This window comes from Lates calcarifer, linkage group LG4 (assembly GCF_001640805.2).
Source record: "Lates calcarifer isolate ASB-BC8 linkage group LG4, TLL_Latcal_v3, whole genome shotgun sequence".
Taxonomy (NCBI): Eukaryota; Metazoa; Chordata; class Actinopteri; family Centropomidae; genus Lates; species Lates calcarifer.
The window spans coordinates 25,182,308-25,204,962 of NC_066836.1; the positions used below are offsets into that span (position 1 = coordinate 25,182,308).

Here is a 22,655-nt window from a genome sequence, read left to right on the forward strand (position 1 = left end):
TGCACCACCAGCATGTCTGTGCAGTACAGCCTATACTGAGAATGACAGTCATGTTTCCAACTACAAATCCATGTTTCACATTACATGTGCTTTCTTAAACGATACATCTGGTAATATTCTATATTTTTCTTCTTTCTTCTTAACATTTCCTATGTGTAGATCCAAACCAAAACAGAATCGTTCTAAAACATATTGTTTGTGTATCAAAATCTGATGCATTTTTTAATACAGTTTTAATAACTTTTGCTGAAAATGATGTATCCAGCAGTAAATGCTGAACATTTTATTTATTTATTTTTTTAGTGAAACTACCCAGCTAGAAATTGCACATTCCCTGAACATTTTGTGTATAAAAGATGTCATCTTGTACAATCCCAAATTGTTCATAGAATGTCCCAACTTATGTAAAGGATATGGCCTTGTAATGGAATGTTCCCAATGTTCAGGACTTTAAACACCTTTTGACTTTTAGGGAACATTATACAAGGTCTCCAGAATGTCTTCAGTCTTATGTCCTATATCTTCAGTAGGAACCAATGGGATTAGGACTGAGAGCCACAGAAAGGGTAGGGGAGTCTGAAAGTACTGATACACAATGTGTTGTGTCTTTTTCATGGTATTAATGGACAATAAGAAAAATAGAGAATGACACCAAAAAAGATGACAGCGCAGCACATTTTTTGACTGACATAGGGGATAATTCATGAAAAACTGCATTGTTATTGAAAAAACAACACAGATCACTGTGGTAGTTTCTGCAGTTATTTTTCTTACCTTTACATTTCAGTGGTGATTACCTTGCTATATGGCCATGATCAAAATATAAGTACTGGTCATTCATGTTTTAAGGTAATGTACTCTTTAAATGAAAACTGTGTTGGCACCACTTTGGTAACCTTGGAATATATGTTACCTCCCTAAACAACCCCACTGCAGCAGCTGTCAATGGCTCCTCCCTACTATGCCAAGAATTTGAACTTCCTCCTGGCAGGTCACTGTGTATGCTTCTATTCCAGGCTGAAATGAAGCCTTCATTTGTCCCATCTTAACCTTGAACCTCCATTTGTATTACTCATCCTGAATCTGTCCCTAATTACCATCACCATACTGAATTCTCTATTAATTGTTTGATGTCCTCCTCTGCATGGACCTAACCATAAAACCCCCATTAGACAGTTTGTCACAATATGTTATTGTCTTGAGATTGATTCTATTACAATTTGTAAATTTTGAAAAGTAGGTTCATGATTGGACAATAAGAAGAATGGAGGGATAAAATTGTGATGTTGCAGTGTTCCATGTGCTAAAGAGATAGATGTCAAGAATGTGTCTAATTTACATAAAATTTAAAGAGAATAGATCTAATGCTATAGTCAAAAAACCTTATTTGAGAAAGATCGTGTTTTGAAAACACACACAGTGAACACAGTCTAAATGCTGTTTTCCTTGGGCACAGGTCTATTTTTTTTTTTTTTTTTTTTTTTTTTTTGCGTTTGCGCCTGTTTAGTAATTTCCTGGCACCAAATGAATAAGTTTGTGCCAAAGTAGGAGGAGAGGCGCAGCTGAGGCTCTGTTCATGTTATATTGTAATGCTCATTTTGGCACAAAATTGTGTTTGTGTTAAAACCTGCTCAGACCACCTCTGTCATAGATGCAAATTTTCATTGCTTTAGTTGTCAAATGATCATGCACACAGACAAAATTGCTACATCTTTAATACTATCTCCATTGCTATCTTTAATTTTTAATTTTTCATCATTTTTCATATTTTATCTTTTGACAAGAGACCTGTACTGCAAAAGCTCATCAAGAACTGATCTGTTATCTGCTATCAGTTCTTGTTGAGCTTTTGCAGTACAGGCCTCTCGTCATCTCTCGATCTCTTACCTGCAATTAACTGTAAATCAATCCTGATGTTAAGTGCACAGACCAGCTGGATAGCAGGAGATCACACTCAGATCTCTCCACAAATCTTGCTTACTTTGCGCACAGCTGGCACAGCATGAATACCTTCATTCAATACCAAATACTGAGAGGCATTGCTTCACTACAGAAGCCTGAAATCAACTTTCAGATAAGGGCAGTCAGACATTTTTATGACCCAACAAGCTTATTGGCTGTGTAGGGTTGCTTTCTGGACCTTTTGACCTGTTAAAACCATTAACCCACAAACCAGTAGTTTTACAAGGAGAACTCAAAGCAACCATTGAAATTTCAACAAACAGAAAAGTTAAAAGTCCTCATTAGTCCCCATTAAGCTAATAATTGTTCTGTCCTTCCCACAGACATACATACATGGTGATCAGTGATCTGATGAAAGTGAAGCAGTGCCTCTATAGTGCAAGGGTTAAGCATACCAGCTGGGTGTGGGGAGGAAACAGTTCATTTCCCATCTGATGCACTTAAGTAAACTGAGATGCTAGCATGAGCATTAGGTAAAAGGCTTTTGCAGTACTCCTTCAGACATAATATCCCTGGCACCCAGCAGCAGAGGCCCTGTGTGGCACTACATCTGCAGTTTCCATAGGGATGTGGTGCCATCCATGTTACGAGAAACTAGTGCTCACTGTAACAACCCCAGCCCAGCTCCAGCGAAGCAAAAGCAGCAGCAGCAAGCCTCACTCCTGTGATGGCAGCCCTGCCATGTGATGGTGGTTTGTAACCTCACCATAATAGCCGTGACTGCCCCCCTCCCTGCTGGCACATTGACCCTGATCCCATGATAACAGCAGGCTCCACCTCCAGTACCACAGCATCCGTCTACAGTGACAATCCACAAGCATCAAAACTTATTTGAAACATTTGGAAAGCCTTAAAAAGGGCTTTTACAGACCAAGAGCACAGAGCCAGCATACATGGGATTGGTCCCACCAAGAAATCAGCAGCTGCCAGCAAGCAAGCCCTCATTAGTGCCCTTTTGACCTGCATGCCAGAAGTACCTCTTGCAGTTTAATCTATGACTAACATTAGTGTGCTTTTTAAAAAACTGTATAATGCTTGGAATGGCAATAGTTTGCAATTTTCCCCTAGTGCTTACCCTCATTCTTTCCCATGTTTGTCTCTGATTCTCTCTCTACTTGCTCCTCCTCTGATGTCCTTTCTTCTCGTCCTCCAGCTGAGCGAGGTAGAGGTGAATGGGCAGATTGAGCAGGTGTGTGAGCAGGTCTACAGTGAGATGCAGTCCCAGGCCATGGAGGCTGCCATGGACAGCATGGACACCATGGACACCCTGCCAATGCCAGGATGCTTCCGGATGCGGAGTCACAGCTATGTGAGAGCGATTGACCAGGGCTGTGCTGGGGAGGAGGAAGGAGAAGGAGGGCGACCACTGCTACTGCTGCCATCCTCCCCTCCACGCACATCTGCCACAACTGTCAGGACCATCCAGAGCAGTACAGGTAAGGCTGTTGAGGGCAGGAATTAGCATTCAGTCTGAATGTGTTTTATGTGTATTTTTTTTCTTTTAACTTAGAGATGTCTACAAGGAGTAGACGGGCCTTTTAATTTGGAGACTATGTTAATGAGCAGGTTTTAAGCATTTTGTGCTTAAATCGCTGTTAGTGGTGAATGCATATATGGCAGTTCAGTGGTGCAAAAACCATAGGCACTGCTCTGCAAAAAGGTGAAAAAAATGATATTGTCAGATGAGTGCATGTGTGGTGTACACCAGAAGTACAGGCCTGAATGTTTGCTATGTATAGTGGAGGAGTCTGGTAGCTCTGTGACATTGTGAGGGACATCTCTAGCCTAATAGGAGCGATGACAGTACCTCCATCAACTAGTCACAGGGCATACTGAATGGAGTGTGAAAAAGATATGAATCATATACTATAGCCTTCACAGTCAAACCTCAACCCAACTGAATACTTATGGGAGACTTGGGATGACATGTTACACAGTACTCTCTACCACCACCATCAAAACACCAGTGACTATGTCATGTAAGAATACTGTTCCCTCCAGTAGAGTTTTCACACTGGTTCTGTGACAATACCAGTTAAGTTCTGGAGGCGTGAAGTGGAACAACATCTTACTAGCACACTGAATGTTGGGTTTTACTTTCATTTGTCATCCATTTGTGTCAGCACTACATTCAGTAGCATTGCACTGACCACGATGTTACTTTTAGCCATACAATGTTGGGAAACTATAAAAAACAGAAAAAGAACCTAATTTCTGCCTGTGTTGTATTGAGAACAATGATTAAGCTTATGGAATGGTCTCAGTTTGGTTAGGTTTATGAAAAGATTGTCGTTTCAGTCAAAATCAGGCCTTCCTGAAGGTTAGAGAACCTCATCATTTTGGTTACAATTCCAAACACAGGGTTAATTTTGTGGAATGGTCATGGATATAAGAAACAACACTCACTATCAGTTTCACACAAGACACGAACAGTGGTCTTCTGTATGAAAGTCCGGTATTTGTTGAACCAACCATCCACCTCAACCTCTTCTTAACATGGAGAAACATTTTTTCTGTCCTTAATCAAATAAATCTCACGTCTTTCATGTTGCTTTTATCATAATTGTTTTGTTGATACATCACTGGCTTATCATTAACAAGCACCATGCTGCAAAAGAAGCAGCTCCCAAGCTCATCCCATTCCCCATGGGTAAGACTGGTTGACATTGGCCAGTTGTTGAAAGAAAAAAAAAAAGACTCACTCTTCTTCTTCAGCTGGACTGCAGTTCTGTAGATTACATGAGTAGATAACTCTGCTTGCTTTGGTGAAGAAGCCAGTCATTATTTTTTTCCCCACTTGCTTGTGTCTAGATAGATAGATAGATAGATAGATAGATATGAGAAATGTTTTTGAATGGCGTAGTTCAGTGGTTAACGTGTAGTGATAGTGATGATGTAGATCAGCCACAGTACTGCTGTATGCTTAGAGGCAATTTGATAGAATTTACAGTCCAATACAACATTGTGCACATGGAGAAAGAATTATGAAATGCTTGGGGTTGCAGTTATGTGCATAACTGCACTCTGCACTCTGCTGTGCACTGTAACAATGAACCAGATATCTCACAAAGATAATCTTGTAAAAGCCAAAAAAGGCTGTCTTCATCTATGGTATTCAGATGAGAACATGCCAGAGTGGATGCCACAGGGGACTTTGTGTCGGCTGTTTGGTATTAGGATTGTCTTTTTTTTTTTTTTTCTATTTTCAAAGTGCTCAACTGGAGATGACCTACATTTGCTGCTCCTCTGGGAATTCTTATATCGTTGGATCCATGAACACACACACACACACACACACACACACACACACACACACACACACAGATAAGCACATACACAAATGTGTATATATGTATTATTCCCTAATCCGCACTCAAACATTCTTCACACAATGGAGTTGATGGTCAGCTCCATTTCCACATGACTGGAGATTGTGCTTGTAAATGTTGCTCCACTGTCCACTGAACTGAATTATCCACTTGGGCCTATTGTACAATTGTATTATCACCTCGGGACTTGCTTCTGCATTTTTAATTGTTGACTCATCTACAGTATGGTATATTTGACCAAACAGGAGCTCTAATTAACAGGGCAATAAAACACAAGAAAAAACATTCTCTTTCTGAAAAGATAATCCACCAGATGATGACTAATGATGAACTTTGTCAAGAGTCTTATTTTTTATTTTCCTAGGTGTATTTTAACAATAAGTCAGAGAGACATTTTTGCAAGATTTTAAAGGGAGTTTGCCACAGTGGCTTTTGGAAATCCAGTTAAATCTGGGGTTGGAATGGTACAAGCACCCCATCTCCACCTGGTATTAAAATATGATGTGTATCTGAATTTATTTATGTGGATTAGGGAAGAAGATCAGATCAGCCAGATCACATCTGGAGCTATAGCAACAGTGATATGAGATGGAACATTTTTACTTTTTGAATATGTTACTGTACCATGATCATTCCCCACCCCATTATTAAGCAAAGCATTTTGTTGCCAATATTAACCACACACAGGATGCGAACTGTGAACTGTAGTCTCTGATGCCTCTATCCCCTGGTTTGTACACCCACTTCCCAGCATGACTACTTTCCCATGACTACCTCTGTACTATTTTTTTTAAAAGTTAGATGTTCAGACTGATACAACTTTCATGTCTGAGCACTAAATTTGAAGCTACAGCCATCATCTGGTTAGGTTAGGACAGAGACTGAAACTGGGGAAACAACAAAAACACTGCACTGCATTTTTGCACTGAAAAACCCCTTTTTCTGACTAAATAAATTCATCCTTTGTCTGATTTCTTTTGAGTATGGATCTGATTACCCAGTACTGACTATGACTATTTGACTTATTTCAGGTAAATGTCACTTGCCTTGTATTAATGAGCAGTTTTATCTTATCAATGATATATATGAGGTTATGTTTGTGAAGTAGGTTTGAAGTTTCAGAATCTTACAGTACTTCAATTTTTAGTCTTTTGGCTGTATGACAGTTTTAGCATTAGAAAATCAGTAACCTTGATATTAATATTGTTACAGCAAATCCAATCAGTCTATCAATCAATTCAGGGGATCCTTGTTCTCCACTTTCAAGAAACAGGAAGTTGTAAAGATACATCTTTACATTTTTAGTCTTTTATTATTAAAATTATTAACAAAGTTAACTAACTGCTGGTGAAATGAGTAAGTTGATATGGTGAAAGTCAATAGAAGTAATAATTACAGTAATAATTACTAATGTATCTTGAGATGACTATGAATGAAATTTAAGCAGGAAATGAAGTGCTTAGCTTACTCAGGCGGTGTTATTATTGCTGGAGACTTTCTTGGTCGGAACCCAGAGCAGTGATTTCTGAAGCTTGCAACCTCCACACAGCAGTCTTTGGGGGGTGCTCCCTGGGGCATTTTGTGATTGCCAGTCAATGGTTCTATCAGTGTGTCTCAGCTGTTCAGTCTTGGAGGTCTGGAGGATCTACCTATTCTTTGGGTGCTCCACTGAGCTCTTGATTAAATGTTTCTTTGCAGATGTATAACCTGGCTTTGTTTATTTGTGGTTTCAGTTGGATGAGAGTTAGAAAAACTTGACGTTGGCTAAATGACACAAAAATCTTCACGATGACAACATGATAATAATGAAACAGTTATAAACATATACTCATGCACTTCTCTTATTCTGGCTTAATATGTTGTTGACTTGTCTTGTAAAACAGAAGAAATCTGTTGCACACATCGACAAAGAAAAGTTACTTGAAGAGTATGTGGGTAAAGAACAACTAGACACAAGGACAAATAACAAAGATGAAAAACAAAAATGACTAAAAGCCAGAAAAAACTTCATAGTGATAAACTACACAGTTTTATCCCTGGGGTATCATGTCAAGTGTTTGAAGGTGTGGCAATGGCAGTCTGTGTGAATTAGGGCTTGTTATTATTTCTTTCTTCATCTTAGTCGGGTAACAGGTAAATCAAATGGGAATGGGTAAATCAAATATAACAATCCAAACTACCTACAATAAACCTAATAGTTTATTGTATGAATGATCCTGAATTAAACATTGTCAATAGATGGCAGTATGGTTCCAGCCTTTGTATGTAGAGATGAGAGATAATGAAGAGATGGGAGATTTACACCAAAATTACCTGGAAACATTTCCTTGATAAAATGATTTTGGTTACAGAATAGTTGGACAGTTATCTCATATGATTTCAGAAAGAGGGAAATGCCAGTTGTCAGTTAAGACTGCCATATGGCGTGATTTATGACAAAGGCGAGAGAGAAAGAAAGAGGGGGAAAAGAAGTTTGAATATGTAGGTCTGTAAGAGTCCAAGCTCTGTTGATGAGCATAGTTCTTTTCATGTTATTTCTATTTACAAAAGTAACACTCAAATATTACATAGAGAGATGAAGTCTTTTTTTCTTATGATAATTTGGTTGTTTATTCCTATACCCTTGCTTTGTGTCCATTTGAATGGAACTGGCCATTTGACCTTTGAGCATAGCATACATCTCCTTGATGTGCTAATAGTTAGTCTGGAGTTAAAAAAATAAATAAATAAAGACCTGCCTGCAGATTCTCACATGTTCTCTACACATCTGGCATACATTATTTGTTGTGTCATTTTATTTTTACATACTGTAAGCCCGGTAATGGCAGGCAAAAATATTAGATAGATAAAACCTGGGAGCATTCGCAAGTTAATCTTCAAAATTACTAAATAGTGAGAAAGGTTTAAGACATTGGTGGGTGGAAGAAAGCTCTGAAACTGAATCCTCAGTATACATCTAGTTGAGAGACCAGGTCTCACACAGGTTTTCTCTGAGGCCAAACTTGAAGCAGATTGTTTCATCATGTATTTTAAGGAATAGTGTCCTGCTGTTTCATTTGATGTTCCTGACTTGGACAGAGCTGAAGACATCTGAAGCATAGTGACATTTGTGCTTAAGGAGAGAGATCAGCTGTAGAGAGCAGAAAGATGAATAGAGGCTATGCAGGAGAAGGCTCTAACAGAAAAGATACATTAAAAAAAGGCAGGATTAAAAAAACAAATGGAAAGATGAGAGTCAAAAGTTTCAATAGTAAAATGCAAATTAAATGAGGCCAGTCTGAATTAAGAAGCAGAGCAGGCTGATGAGCTGTGTAAGCACAAATAATCACCTCCTCTCTCTCTGCTTCCCCACAGATCCAACTTTCCCATCAGCCCTCTCTGTGTTCTCCATTCTGCTGCTGAGGGCACAACTTTATTCATTTTCACATAAGAAAAGAAGAGATTAGACTTCATATAATATGCTCTAAAAAGCCTTTTTGGAATGCTTTCTCTCAGTTGCATGTGGTTCACACCTGCCCTTTGTCCTTTTGTCCTTCAGTCTCTCCACTGCACACTGTTAGAAAAAGGCAAAAGGCCACAATTATCTTCTGTATAGTTTTAGTATGTATATTTATACTACATTTTTTTTTACCCAGTTAAAACTATTACAGTCTAATTCAACAGCTCTGCAGTAATTCAATGAATGCTGTATTTTACTGGTAGATATTTCAGTTAGGCCATCCACCTCTATCGGTGAGGGCTGACTAAGTATACATTACTTGTAATTAAGTGTACATAATAAACATGCAATTGAGTGTGTGCTGTGTTTTAGGATTTTCTTATTGTGGTTGGCAGGGCCAAATTAATCCACCAGCAAGCCCCATGGCAAAAAGGGAGCAGCACTGTGCCCCTATGTAATTTATTTATAAGTTGATTAAATGTTAATTCACTTGAGAATGTGCTCAGTTGAGCATAATATCAACTGAAATGTGAAATACTAGTATTAAAAGTCAGTTGTAACATAGGACCTCTGGTCTAAATGGAGCGTTCTCTATTTCAAATTATGTTGATTAATATAAATGCAGAGTAATTGCTTACAGTGAGATTTTGGGACTGTGAAGAGTCTGGACAACAGGGGCCCTGGGGGTATTCCTCCTTTCTGTCTCCTTTTGGTTGCTATTAACCAGCCTTTGAGTTCTGCTTCATTGGTTTTAATGTCCAGAGTTGGTGGAAAGTATATAGTATACCCATGCAACCCTCCCTCAGCAATAGACATCAGTGTAGCATTTGTTAGCATTCTATGAAGAATTCATTCAAATTGGACTGCTTATAGAGTGCATTAAATCTTACTGCTGGCTAGTAATGGCTACTTACCCACAGATGAAAGTGGCACAACAGCTGACATTGACCTGACATTGATGCTGGTGGTCATGCAGGCCAGTTAAGCTGATGGCACTTGGCCAAGTTGGAGATACATGTATCTGAGCAGTGGTGAGGTGAGTGAGGTGGGAACTGGAGGTGTTACAGATACCCAATGTAGAAGGCCCCACTGGGAGACTGATGCAAGTCTGAAGAAGAAAAACTTTTTGCATAAATTAATATTAATTACAGATATTACAGTACAGTGCTATAAAGGTCATGCTTGTCTTACATGTGAAAAAAGTTCATCTCGTGTGGAAGTCAAAAGTTCTCATAGACACAGGCTTCGGAGAGGAAAAGAGAAGCCTCCAATTTGACCTGTGTATGGACAAGTAGACATCGAAAAGTCCAAGAATGATCCCTACGTCATTAATATGGTGTCTCAATCCTATAAATTTGTGGATGATTAATGCAGTGATTGCCTTCCATTGACAAAAAAGTTAGTTACAACAGAGCTATCACAGAGCAATGCGCTCTGAACTTACAGAAAAGTCAGCTGAGGGATGAGCGTGGTACGAGGGGGCTTCAAAAACTTTGTGGAAAAAGGACAGTTGGAAAAAACGGTTTAAGTTATGATGTTTATTTTTGCGTTGCAACATGCATTTAAGGGTTCATGTTAGAACATGTTATGACACGTTAGAACGAGAACGTACAGGTGCACTGAGGTCAAAATTGCATATGATTTTATATGTACTTTTCACAACTTTTGATTGCTCACTGCAAGTGAACAACAGTCTGCACTTACAAGCATAGTGAGTCTCATGAATCTGCAAGAGACTGTGCAGCTGTGCTGACATGGAGGTGGAGACATGTCAAAGTCAAATGAAACATGCATCTCTTAAGGTTTCTCTGATGGCCTGATGGGAACTATGTTGATGGGAACAAGATGTTGGTCATCTTTGGCACATCTCCATCAAGTATTGCAAACTTTGCCCCTCAGAAATAATTTTGATGTTGAATTTTGGAGAAGCTGCTAAAACAGTCAGGAAAAACCTGAATGATGAATGTAAGACGACTGTCTTATGTCAACTATTGATGAAGACACAGCAATCACCTTTTGCTCTGACTTGAGGAGCATGCTGGAGAAACATGGATTTCAACTAAAAAAATGGTCAAGCAACAGCTAGAAGTTGCTCAACTCAATTCCTGAAGATGAAATTGTGCAAAGGTTTCAAGATCTGGGGCTTTGTTTACGAAGATGCGCATAGGATTCATGTCAAAAAGTGACATACGAATGAAACAGAGAGTGCTTATGCACATAAATATTCAGATTTATAACACAGTGCACACACATCCTACACCCTCCCTTTATAAATCACAGTTGATTTGAAATGTTGAGCACCTTTAGGGGATGCAACACCCACACTTGCCTGTAAATTGTTAGGGAAATGCCCTCAACTTAATATTAAATCCTGAGAAGAAATTGGCAAACACTGAAAGAAAAGTGCAAAACATATTTAAAATACAGAGATAAAATGAACAAAAGCCATAACAAGCGAACACATTATATGATATATGATACTAACATATGAAATATGCACTCTTTGCAGCCAAATGAAGCATCAAAAAAGGCAATTCAATTCAATTCTATTCAGTTTTAATTATATAGCGCCATATCACAACAAAAGTCATCTCAAGGCACTTTTTATATAGAGCAGGTCCAGACCGTACTCTTTAGAATAGGTATTTACAGAGAGAGACCCAACAGTTCCCACCATGAGCAGCACTAGGTGACAGTGGCAAAGAAAAACTTCCTTTTAAGAGGCAGAAACTTCGAGCAGAACCAGACTCAGGGTGGGCGGCCATCTGCCTCGACCGGTTGGGTTAAGAATTGGGGGTGGGGGATAGCGAGAGCAGAACATAGCATAACACAGGTTCCAATAAAATCATCAGTGTAAATGTCATTTGTCCTACTGTTCACCTTATTATTTATGAGAATGGCCTACATTTCATTATATTCAAGTATTGTTTGATAATTACTAAACATAAAAGATGTCTCCATAAGAATTTATCATCCTAAGTCATATGTTATCGTATCACATGAGAATCAAATTTTTGTCTTCTTCAAGAATCTGAACTGTTCTGCAGGCAAGTCCTCATTTCTTAGATTATAAAGAAGATTTCTCAAGATAGTTGAACTTAAGTAATATAGGATATAGGCTCCTTTATGTTAAAATTTGTTTAGTAACTGGACATTGATAACAATTGTGGCCCAGTAATGTAGGAACCTCACTACAGTTTATTGACTATTGACTAGTAAACATGTAATAAACAGTAATTTACATGGTTTATTGATTCAGAAGGACTTGGGAGGGATATTTACAATAATTGTAAATGCAATAAGTAAATTGTTTAATTCTTTCTTAATGTGTGTGGATAATGTAAAATGTACAATATGTCATTTTTATTACATTTGCAACATTTGGGAATAGGTGACTATGCTTGTTACATCCTAGTAACTGCGCAGATTTACTGGCCTTTGGCATATTTAGTCATAACTGCCTATACAGTTCAGTAGATATTAGGTAAATTCTCTCACTCTGCAAGTCTTTGTCCAGTATCCTCCTTTGTTGCAATGACAGTGTTCAGTAACTGTGGCTCCCTGTGTTCTGCTAGTTAAACCATTCACTTTTTCTTTCTGCTGCAGTACAGCGCTGCTTTGATAACATGTCATTGAAAGGTGTACTTTTAACAATTTCTAATTGATTGAGGTTCTCTTATACCAATATACTGACACTGCTAAATTTGCTTGCTGCAGACTTGAAGCTCTACACTGTGAAATTCTTCTCTTTATGGACAGTTTAAAAGAGAAAAAAACTTAGCTATCTACTTAGATTATTTTTACTTTTCAAACTTGTAGTTTTTGGGTCCAACCCATGCTGACTCTAATGACATCACCTGAGGACATTTATCAGACTTCAACACAACAACACAACTCGCTCTGTACACACTAAAGTTGTAGTAGCACTTCCCAATACCAGGAAACACACATTGAGGTATCAGTGAAGTTCACCTTTCAGACGAACTATAAAAAGTCAGCGAATGTCCTTTAACAGACACTCAAACAGCCAAGCATCACATTACATGTCAGTCAAAGGAACTGATTTCCAAGAGCAAGAGACAAAAGATCCCTCTTTCAAAAGAGGTGTCAGTGAATCTTTAGCATTCTGCTGATGCATAAGAAAACAAGTGATGAGCTGCCCTGACCCTGTCCATAAACAACCTGAATATTTTGCTGAAACACTTGAATTGTGACAAGCCAGCTCTTCCTGGAGATGAGCACAGGGAGAAGATATGGGTTCATGACTGTGGAAGACTGATTTAAGTGAGACAGGGTGGAGGCTTCTCCGTGCAAATTCAAATTTACAGGGTAAAAACCTTCCTCAGTGAGGATTATCCTCATACTCCATGTTTAACCTTGAGACCTTAGAGCCAGCACTCAGAGTTTGTTTCTCAGTATTACAGACACAGTTATGGAATAGGCTGAAGACAGATGTGGGCAATGATGACTTGATTCATCTGTGGGGCTTCTGGTGATTATAGTGCATCATCCATCTCCTATTACCTTCTATTAGACTTATATATGACTTATTTGCAACACTAAATTGGTTTTGAAGGTAACATAGGATCATGTTTACTACTAACATAAAAAGGTTCATACTGATTGTTTCATTAAAATGAAATTTTACTTTGATCCATGATCTTCATTTAAGACTCGACATCATATGACCTTTCGCATTACCTTTTGCCAACACCCTCTGTTCACCCGTCAATCAACCGGAGTTTGGAGTCACATGACACACAACCTGTATGACTCTCAGCAGCAAGTTGACGTGAAAATGAGGGCGCCCCAGCACCCACTCTACTAACCTGACATGGAAATGAGCGGTAGTCTAGAAAACTGGCGAGCTTTGTTTTGAGTTTAGTTTTTGTTTTGTTTTGTTTTGTTTTTTTGAGGGTGCTCGTGCACCCTCACATAGATTGTGCCCTGGGCGGTCGCCCACATTGCCCATAGCAAAAACCGGCCCTGTTCCCTGCAACCAGCTTGGTGTGGTAGATAAATATATTGTTTCATTCACTCAGTATAATCCAGCCAGAGATTACATTTGATTGCATTTATTATAAAATTAAGGAGGAGGTGGGGTGTACTACACAGACTGTTACCACTGTTAATGCTCTTATTTCTTTTTCTGTTTCTTGTGCTCTGATATTACTATAAGCATCTTTCTGCATGAAGATTTGCTGAAGTCTTTGAGCACCATTTGAAAGAACAAATAAAAACAGCAAACTGCATCTATTCCACATTTAAATGTGCATTTTTAATAGGCTACTTTGTCCGTTCAATGTGTTTGTCTGCAGGGAATGTTAATGTAACTTTTTCAGTGAGTGCAAATGAAGCACACTGGTTAAACTGCAACCATACATGCTTATATAAGAGAATAATTAGCCTATGAGGGATACTGTAGAACCTGTAATTTTAGAATGATGCCCCCAGTTAAAGATTGTGTCTCACAATGAAAACTAAGCAAAATACCAGCTGTGACTATGTGGTATCGGAACAAATTACAACCAACCACTAGACTTGGCCCCACAGAAAACATAGACCAATAACGCTGATTGTTGAATTCAGTTATTGAGTTATTGTTGGAATAACTGGAATATTAGCTCGTCTGAAGATTCCAGGTGAGACCGCCATATTGCTGTTGATATTTTAATGGTTGCCAAAGGTCTGAAAAACAGACTTGGACCAATGTTTTCATCTCTGTTCAGTGAAGGAGGCGTTTTACAGGTGCAGTAGATGTGCAGGTACAGTTTGAAAGGAGAAAGCAGATACTGCTATAGACTACAGATCAGCTGAGTACACCATCTGAGAGAGTTACTCTGGGTCATCATTCACTGGTGCCTCCCAACTTCAGATAACATTTGTGTTTGTTTATTTGTTTGTTTAGAATAGTTCTCAGCTAGTCTCTTCTAGTTTTGGGAAACTCACTTATTGCTGTGTTTTCGAGAGTGAGATGATTGGATGGCTATTAATCTCATGTCTGTGTGCTATGCATAGTGCTGGAGCATTGATGTGGTTATCTTAGCATTAACACTGGAAACAACTGGAATCAAACAGTGATCTCCTGTGTGAAAGTCCTGTCTTTTTTTACCTATTCATCCACCTCTATCCCACATTTACTTTTTGTAATATGTCATCTACTTTGTTCCCATCACAATAGAGTGGTGCAGGGATGATGTATTTTTGTAGGCCAGCCCAAAAGTTAACATTACTCTACTCTGTGACCAACAAAAGTTTAAGATACTTAAACGTAAACCTTTTGTTCAATAAGACAATCTTCATGATTTTTGAATCCTAAATACAATCACCAAGTAAAGAAGTAAAAAGCTAATATTAGGCTTTATACATAGTAAACCACAGTCACAACTTAAACGTCACCACCAATAAGCTTTCAACTTGTAATTTAGTGTAGCTGCTGACCTCCTCTACAAAAGCCTTTCTTCTTAGAAAGTTTGTAATAGTTTGTAATAGGAGCACCAACCACCTTTTTTAAGACACGTGAAAATCATATGTGGGTGTTTCTGTTGTATTTATGTTGTAGAATAAAATATGAAAATGTGTGTTAAAACAACACACCTTATTTCAGCCATCTAACCAAAAACACATTTTTAAAAAAACCTCTGACTATGGGAGGAGGGAACTGGAAGTGCTAAGACACAACTGTGGGTCATAATAGGCTGCTGCACAGATGACTTATGGGCATGTTTTTTACAGAAAAGAGTCAAAAGACTTTTAACGTTTGGTCTCTTCAGTAGTGATTGTTAATATTTGTATGTGCATGAGAGAGGGAGAGCTGGAGACAGTGTTCTGTTGTCATACGTGCTGTCTGTTCTAAGGTGCAACACTTAGAACACCAACATGTTTAAGCGGATGTCATTCAGGACCTTAACAAAAGTAGTCTCAGTGTTGTGGTGGGGTTGAAATGCTGACTGGAAAACATCAATCGTTTGGGTCCAAGAAGGTGTTAAGCCATTGAAAAATTATTTTACTAGAAATGTGGGCTTGATATGGGCATATAGTTGATCATTAGTAAGGTATCTGTTCCCTTCTAAAAGTGGCTAAATAACTGCAGTTTCCAGGGCCTGTGGGAAATAGAGTAGAGAGAGAGAAAGGTGTTGACTACTTAAAGAGGCTCTGATGCTGATGTTGTCAGTAAAGAATGAGGCAAATTCATTGCATGTCTTAGTAGATAAAAGGAATGCTTTGCATTTCCCAATTATAAATTATAAATGACTGCACTGTTATCTTGGTCTAACTAAGCAGCAAGAGACATGAGAGTTGAAATGTCTTTTAAAATGTTTTTTTTTTCTTCTTTGCAGCATATATCTATCTTAAGTGGTTACAGGAAAGACCTTGGTCATGGTTAAAAGAAAACAGTATTTATTGTTGGTTTGAGATATGATATGAACTACTGTCTCCAATGTTATAGTCTGACCACATGGAATTACTGTGCTTGTAGAATATCTCTGAATAACCCTCACCTGGTTTTGGGTTTGACACATGTGACTGTTGGGTTCCCATTTGTTTATATACTTAATGAAGTCATGCTTGACTTTAAGACCTCTTTCCTTTTTAATCCAAAGTGTCTGACTGAAATAATTGTGAACCTGGAAATCTTGTTTAACTTATTCATTATAGAACTATAACACATTTTATCCCCGTCCCCCTCTTTCTCATTCCTTGTAGTTTCATCTTGCATCACCACCTATAAGAAAACCCCTCCACCAGTGCCACCCCGAACCTCCACCTGCTCCACAGCCTCCAAGCCCTACATCTCCATCACAGCGCAGAGCAGCACAGAGTCTGCACAGGTACTGCACAGAGACTATTTATGTGCCCCTTATGTAATCACAGAACATCAGAATGTCTATCTCTGAAATGATATTCATTATAGGAAAGGGTAAAAGTACCCTGAAGGGTTTTTCACATGTAGCACATATAAATAGAATAGATCTTTATTGTCACTGTTTCCAAAACAATGAAACACCATTTTGAAGAACACTACTATACATATTGAAGAACACTCTTTGTATTGTGGTGAGTTTCGCCCTGTAGTTAAGGTTGTTTGAACAGGAAGGAAGAACACCACTTCAGCTCTGGAGATACAGGTACCGGCACCAAGACAACTTGGTTTTCCGAGAAAACCTTTCTACCAACACGAGGAAACTACCCAAAACCTTTTGGTAGTATAACAAGACAAATGTTGACAGATGTCCATCTGTCCATTTGGTTAAAGTCAAATTAGCAACAACAGGCTCTCTCTTTTTTAAACATGAAGCTCAATTCATAAGCAATAACACAGTATGTGCTCCCCCCCTCTAACAGGCTTCTTTACTGGTTAACCCCTTCAAGGATGAGCACCCTGAGACACTGCACTAACTGTCCAATCAGGAGGTAGCAACCACGCACCATGATCTCCTATAAATTCCCGGGGCATATACTGCTCATCTGCCTTTTTCACTCAGCCAATCTGAAGACAAATTTTTCTCCTACAAAGATTCTTTCACTCTGCAGTGTTGTAGGATGTCTACACTGGACACCTGCCTGACATGTACAGTGTTGGTGGCCTCTGATGGCCACAACAACTGCATTTGTAGCCTCAGCTGGCAAGACCCACCAGCCCACCACTACCTCCTTGATGACCTCCCAGGCCTTTTCTCCTTGGCCACACAATGGATGGACACCACTACCCTACTATTAGGATGGTTTCACTACTGGTCTTGCTGCCCAGCAGTGCACCAGAGAGAGACCGAGGGTGTATTGCCCTCCTATGGAGCCCATTTTCACTTATACCACATTGGTGTGGAATACTTGGTCAAGCTGTTGGTGGTAGAGCACAGAACATACTAGCTGACAGTGCAGCAAGGGCATCCCCACCATTGGGGATGCTGTGAGGGTCTGGCTCCTCCACTTGATGCACTTGTGATATAGCTGTCAGATGTCACTTCCATCCAAGAGGGACAGAATGCTGGCTTCCATGGTCAGAACCAATCCGTTAGTTCAATCTGTCAACTTAATAGTTGCAGCTTACCTAAACAGGCAAGGGGCCTTGAAATCTTTGAGACTGAGATTTTTTTTTTTTTATTTTTTGCTATGACAGACCTCAGGTGCAGTGGTTAGCACTGGCTAACTAGCGTTTCTGCGTGGAGTTTGCATATTCTCCCTGTGCCTGTGTAGGTTGTCACTGGGTACTCTGGCTTCCTCCCACAGTTCAAAGACATGCAGATTAGGTTAATTGGTGACTCTAAATTGCCTGTACGTTGGCTCTATGTGTCTGTCCTGTGATAGACCTTGGGACCCTGCCCTGGGAGTACATTTATTCCTAACAGCCTTTGCCTTCAGTGTTAACCAATAGTAAAACCTGATAGAAGGTAGAGCACATATGACATAGAAATAGCAACTCCACTTCTATAAGTTTGTATGTAGCCCTCTAACTACAGGCTCAGCTAGTCCCCATTTTGCCATATGTCGCTGAGTTCAGTTGTTACACGCTGACTGGACAGTGAGTCCAGAGGGGTTAACCAACAGAGAAACCCATTAGAGGCTATGCATCTTCTCATTGAACTGAAGTAATGTTCAGTAACTACTGTTTATGCTATGACCAGCAGCTTATGGTAGCTAATACTAGCAAACTTAAGATATATGCAGCTTTGTGACTGACATTACTGGGTCAGACTTAATGACTTTATGACTGTCCTTGTGCTACATCTTAGCGCCAACCATAACATTTTTACTTGTGGCTGCAGTGGCCACTGTTCAGCAAACATTACACTGCCTCACTTTATATTCACTGAGCCTGATGTCAGAAAGGCTGTGCAGCACATATAATTTTCCACTCTGAAGGAAAATAAAGTAAATATTCAAAGTTTTTTAGCCCAGTTGATGTTCCGTGTATTGCATAATTTTTAATGCTTTTAGCAGTTTCCCAGTTAATTTGCTATGGGTGAAATGTAATTTCTCCCCTCTAATATAACCTATGCAAGGTGGGAATTTTACACCTTTATTCCACCTTGCCATTCTGTATGAAAAGTAACAACATTGAATCTGGGGGCAATTGACATCTGGGTAAAAGAGAGAGTTGGCATTGCAGGACAGATGCTGATGCTATTACCTCGGATTCTGAAATGCCAGCATGCTATGTAAAAACACACATATGGGTGGTTCTGTGCCGACTTTGTTTGGCCCAGTGCAAATAAGCAAAGCCAGTATAATTAGGGGTCTTCTTAAAGGCAATACAGCGGGATCTCTGTTATAGCTGGAGTCACAAATACTATGAAAATGATGGTGAAGTAGATGCTAAGAGAGACAAATACAAGAGGTCTTGGCCATCAAATAAATAGATGGGTGAATGAATGAACAAATAAATATATAAAATCTACACACAAATTAGTCTTTACTATTGTTCAGGTCATGTCCCACTGTCACTTACTTCTCCTCTCGTTTCAGATCCTCACCTCCTGCCTTTGTGTGCTTCCCACCACTGTGATTGTCTGCACCTCCCTCACTGGTTTCACCTGTGTCTCATTTTCTTCTCATTTTCTTCTCCCTACTAGTGTATTTAGTCCTTGTGCTCCAGCCTTTCACTTCTTTTCTTTTTCTCTTATGTATCTCTTATAAATATTTCTCTTACAGTGGTGCTTGAAAGTTTGTGAACCCTTTAGAATTTTCTTAGAATTTCTTTAGAATTTCTTCATATATATGACCTAAAACATCATCGGTCCTCATGCAAGTCCTAAAAGTAGATTAAGAGAATCCAATTAAGCAAATGAGTCCAAAATATTATGCTTGATCATTTATTTACTGAGAAAAATGATCAAATATTACATATTTGTGATGTGAACCTCTAGGATTAGCTGTTAATTTGAAGCAAACAGAGTCAGGTGTTTTCAATCAGTTGGCAACAATCAGGGGTGACTGGATGCCCTGTTTTATAAAAAACAAAAAAAAAACAAAAAAAAAACAGGGATCTGCAAACGTTGATCTTCACAACATGTTTGAGGTGTATCAGGAGGTGTATCATGGCATGAACAAAGGGAATTTCTGTGGAGCTCAGAAAAAGAGTTATTGACACTCATCAGGCTGGTTACAAAACCATCTCTAAAGAGTTTGGACTCCACCAATCCACAGTCAGACAGATTAGACAAATGGAGGAAGTTCAAGACCATTGTTACCCTCCCCAGGAGTGGTCGACCAACAAAGATCACGACAAGAGCAATGTGTTTAATAGTTGATGAGGTCAAAAAGGAACCTAGGGTAATTTCTTAGCAACTAAAGGCCTCTCTCACGTTGGCTAATGTTAATGTTCACGAGTCCACCATCTGGAGGAGACTGAACAACAGTGATGCAAGAAGAAAGCCACTGCTCTCCAAAAAGAACATTGCTGCGCGTCTGCAGTTAGCTAAAGATCACATGGACAAGCCAGAAAGCGATTGGAAAAATGTTTTGTGTACAGATGAAACCAAAATAGAACTTTTTGGTTTAAATGAGAAGCATTACGTTTGGAGAAAGGAAAACACTGAATTCCAACATAAGAGCCTTATCCCATTTGTGAAACATAGCGGTGGTAGCATCATAGTTTGGGCCTGTTTTGCTACATCTGAGCCAGGACAGCTTGCTGTCATTGATGGAACAATGAATGCTGAATGTATACCAATGATTCTAGAGGAAAATGCTAGGACATCTGTCCATGAATTGAATCTCAAGACAACGTGGGTCATGCAATGACAATGACCCTAAACACACAAGTAGTTCTATTGCTGCACAAGAGGGTCACACCAGATCCTGAAAACAAAGGTTCACATACGTATGCCACTCACAGATATGTAATATTGGATCATTTTCCTGAAAAAATTAATGATCAAGTATGCTATTTTTGTCTCATTTGTCTCACTTGGTTCTCTTCATCTACTCTTAGGACTTGTGTGAAAATCAGATGATACTTTAGATCATATTTATGAAGAAATACAGAAAATTCTAAAGGGTTCACAACTTTTGTGCTACTGATGTATATATATATATATATATATATATATATATATATATATATATATATATAATGTGTGTGTGTATTTATTATTTTCTACATTGTACAGTAATGCTGAAGACATCAAAACTATGAAGGAACACATATGGAATTATGTAGTAAATTAAAAACCTTTTCCTTGATGACAGCTGCTTTACACACTCTTGGCATTCTCTCAATCAGATTCATGAGGTAGTCACCTGGAATGATTTTCCAAAAGTCTTGAAGGAGTTCCCAGAGGTGTTGAGCACTTGTTGGCTGCTTTGCCTTCACTTTGTGGTCCAACTCATCCCAAACAATCTCAGTTGGGTTCAGGATGAGTGATTGTGGAGGCCAGGTCATCTGACGCAGAACTCTGTCACTCTCCTTCTTGGTCAAATAGCTGTTACAATGTGGCATGTTGCTGCAGAATGCTGTGGTAGCCATGTTACTTAAGTGTACCTTAAATTTTGAATAAATCACCGACAATGTTACCAGCAAAGCACCCTACACCATCACACCTCTTCCATCCTTTATGGTGGGAACCACACATGTAGAAATCATCCACTCACCTTTTCTGTGTCTCACAAAGACATGGTGGGTGGAACCAAAAACCTTTGACTCATCAGATCAAGGTACAGATTTACACTGCTTTAATGTCCATTCCTTGTGTTTCTTGGCCCAAGCAATTCTCTTCTGTCGTTCTTCCTCAGTAGTGGCTTCTTTGCAGCAATTTGAGAATTTATGTGGGCTGTAATATGAGGTGCTGTTAATTTGCAGTTTCCGAGTCTGGTAACTCTAATGAACTTATCCTCTGTAGCAGAGGTAACTCTTGGTCTTCCTTTCTTGGGGCGGCAAAGTTTTTTAAATTTTCTAGATTGACCATGACCTTCATGTCTTAATGATGGACTGTCATTTCTCTTTATTTAGTTGAGTGGTTCTTGCCATAATATGGATTAGAACATTAATTGAATAGGGCTATTCACTGTATAGAACTGTGTACCAACCCCACCTCTGCACAACACAACTGATTGTCTCAAACACATTACTAAGGCAAGAAATTCCTCTGAACTCTTGACAAGGCACACCTGTTAATTGAAAACCATTCCAGGTGACTATCTCATGAATCTGACTGAGAGAATGCCAAAAGTTTGCAAACTGCCACCAAAGCAAAAGGTGGCTACTTAGAAGAATCTAAAATAAAAACATATTCTGGTTTGTTTAACACTACATAATTCCATGTGTGTTCCTTCATAGTTTTGAATGTTTTCAATATTAATCTACAATGAAGAAAGTAATTAAAATAAAGAAAAAACACTGAATGAGAAGGTGTATCCAAACTTTTGACCGATACTGTGCATGTGCATTTGTCAGTTGCTACATTCCCTCTTATGTCTTCTCAATGTATTTTGTGCCCTAACTATGACTCATCTCAACACAACACTATTATCTGCTCCTCCTGGTCATGAGGCTGAAATCCTTCCTTTGTTTTCATCCAAAATTATAATTTCATAAGTGATACTGTGGAATATTAATGGTTATAATAACACCTCACTTTGATAACAATGTCCCATGCTTGTTTTTTTTAAACCAACCAGGATGCATACATGGAAGAGGAGGGACCCAGAGGTGACATGACCATCCAATCAGGGCTCAGTAACTCAACAGAAAGCATTGACAGCATGAAGGCCTTGACAGCTGCCATAGAAGCTGCTAATGCACAGGCTAGTTCTCTTTTGATTATTTATTTATTTTATTGTTAATGTATATGTCAACATTTGTAGATTGTAACTTTGATATGATAGCCATAAAAAAATCCCAATTATGGGAAGCGATTATTTGTATTAATACATTTTTATTGCTTTTATTCACAATGTACATTACGTCTGCTCTCATTGTTCAT

The 22,655-nt window shown here is 38.9% G+C and overlaps 1 protein-coding gene across 4 annotated transcripts in view; it reads left to right on the forward strand.

The window, feature by feature from the left end:
- The window catches only part of LOC108896752 (disks large-associated protein 1), a 119,068-nt gene that overhangs the window by 69,271 nt on the left and 27,142 nt on the right, over nucleotides 1–22,655 (forward strand). For all 4 annotated transcript variants that reach the window (XM_018695992.2, XM_018695993.2, XM_018695995.2 and 1 more), the window contains exons 5-7: nucleotides 3,116–3,398; nucleotides 16,438–16,562; nucleotides 22,351–22,476. In XM_018695992.2, the coding sequence (XP_018551508.1) occupies nucleotides 3,116–3,398; nucleotides 16,438–16,562; nucleotides 22,351–22,476 (534 nt within the window). The remainder of the gene's footprint in view (nucleotides 1–3,115; nucleotides 3,399–16,437; nucleotides 16,563–22,350; nucleotides 22,477–22,655) is intronic.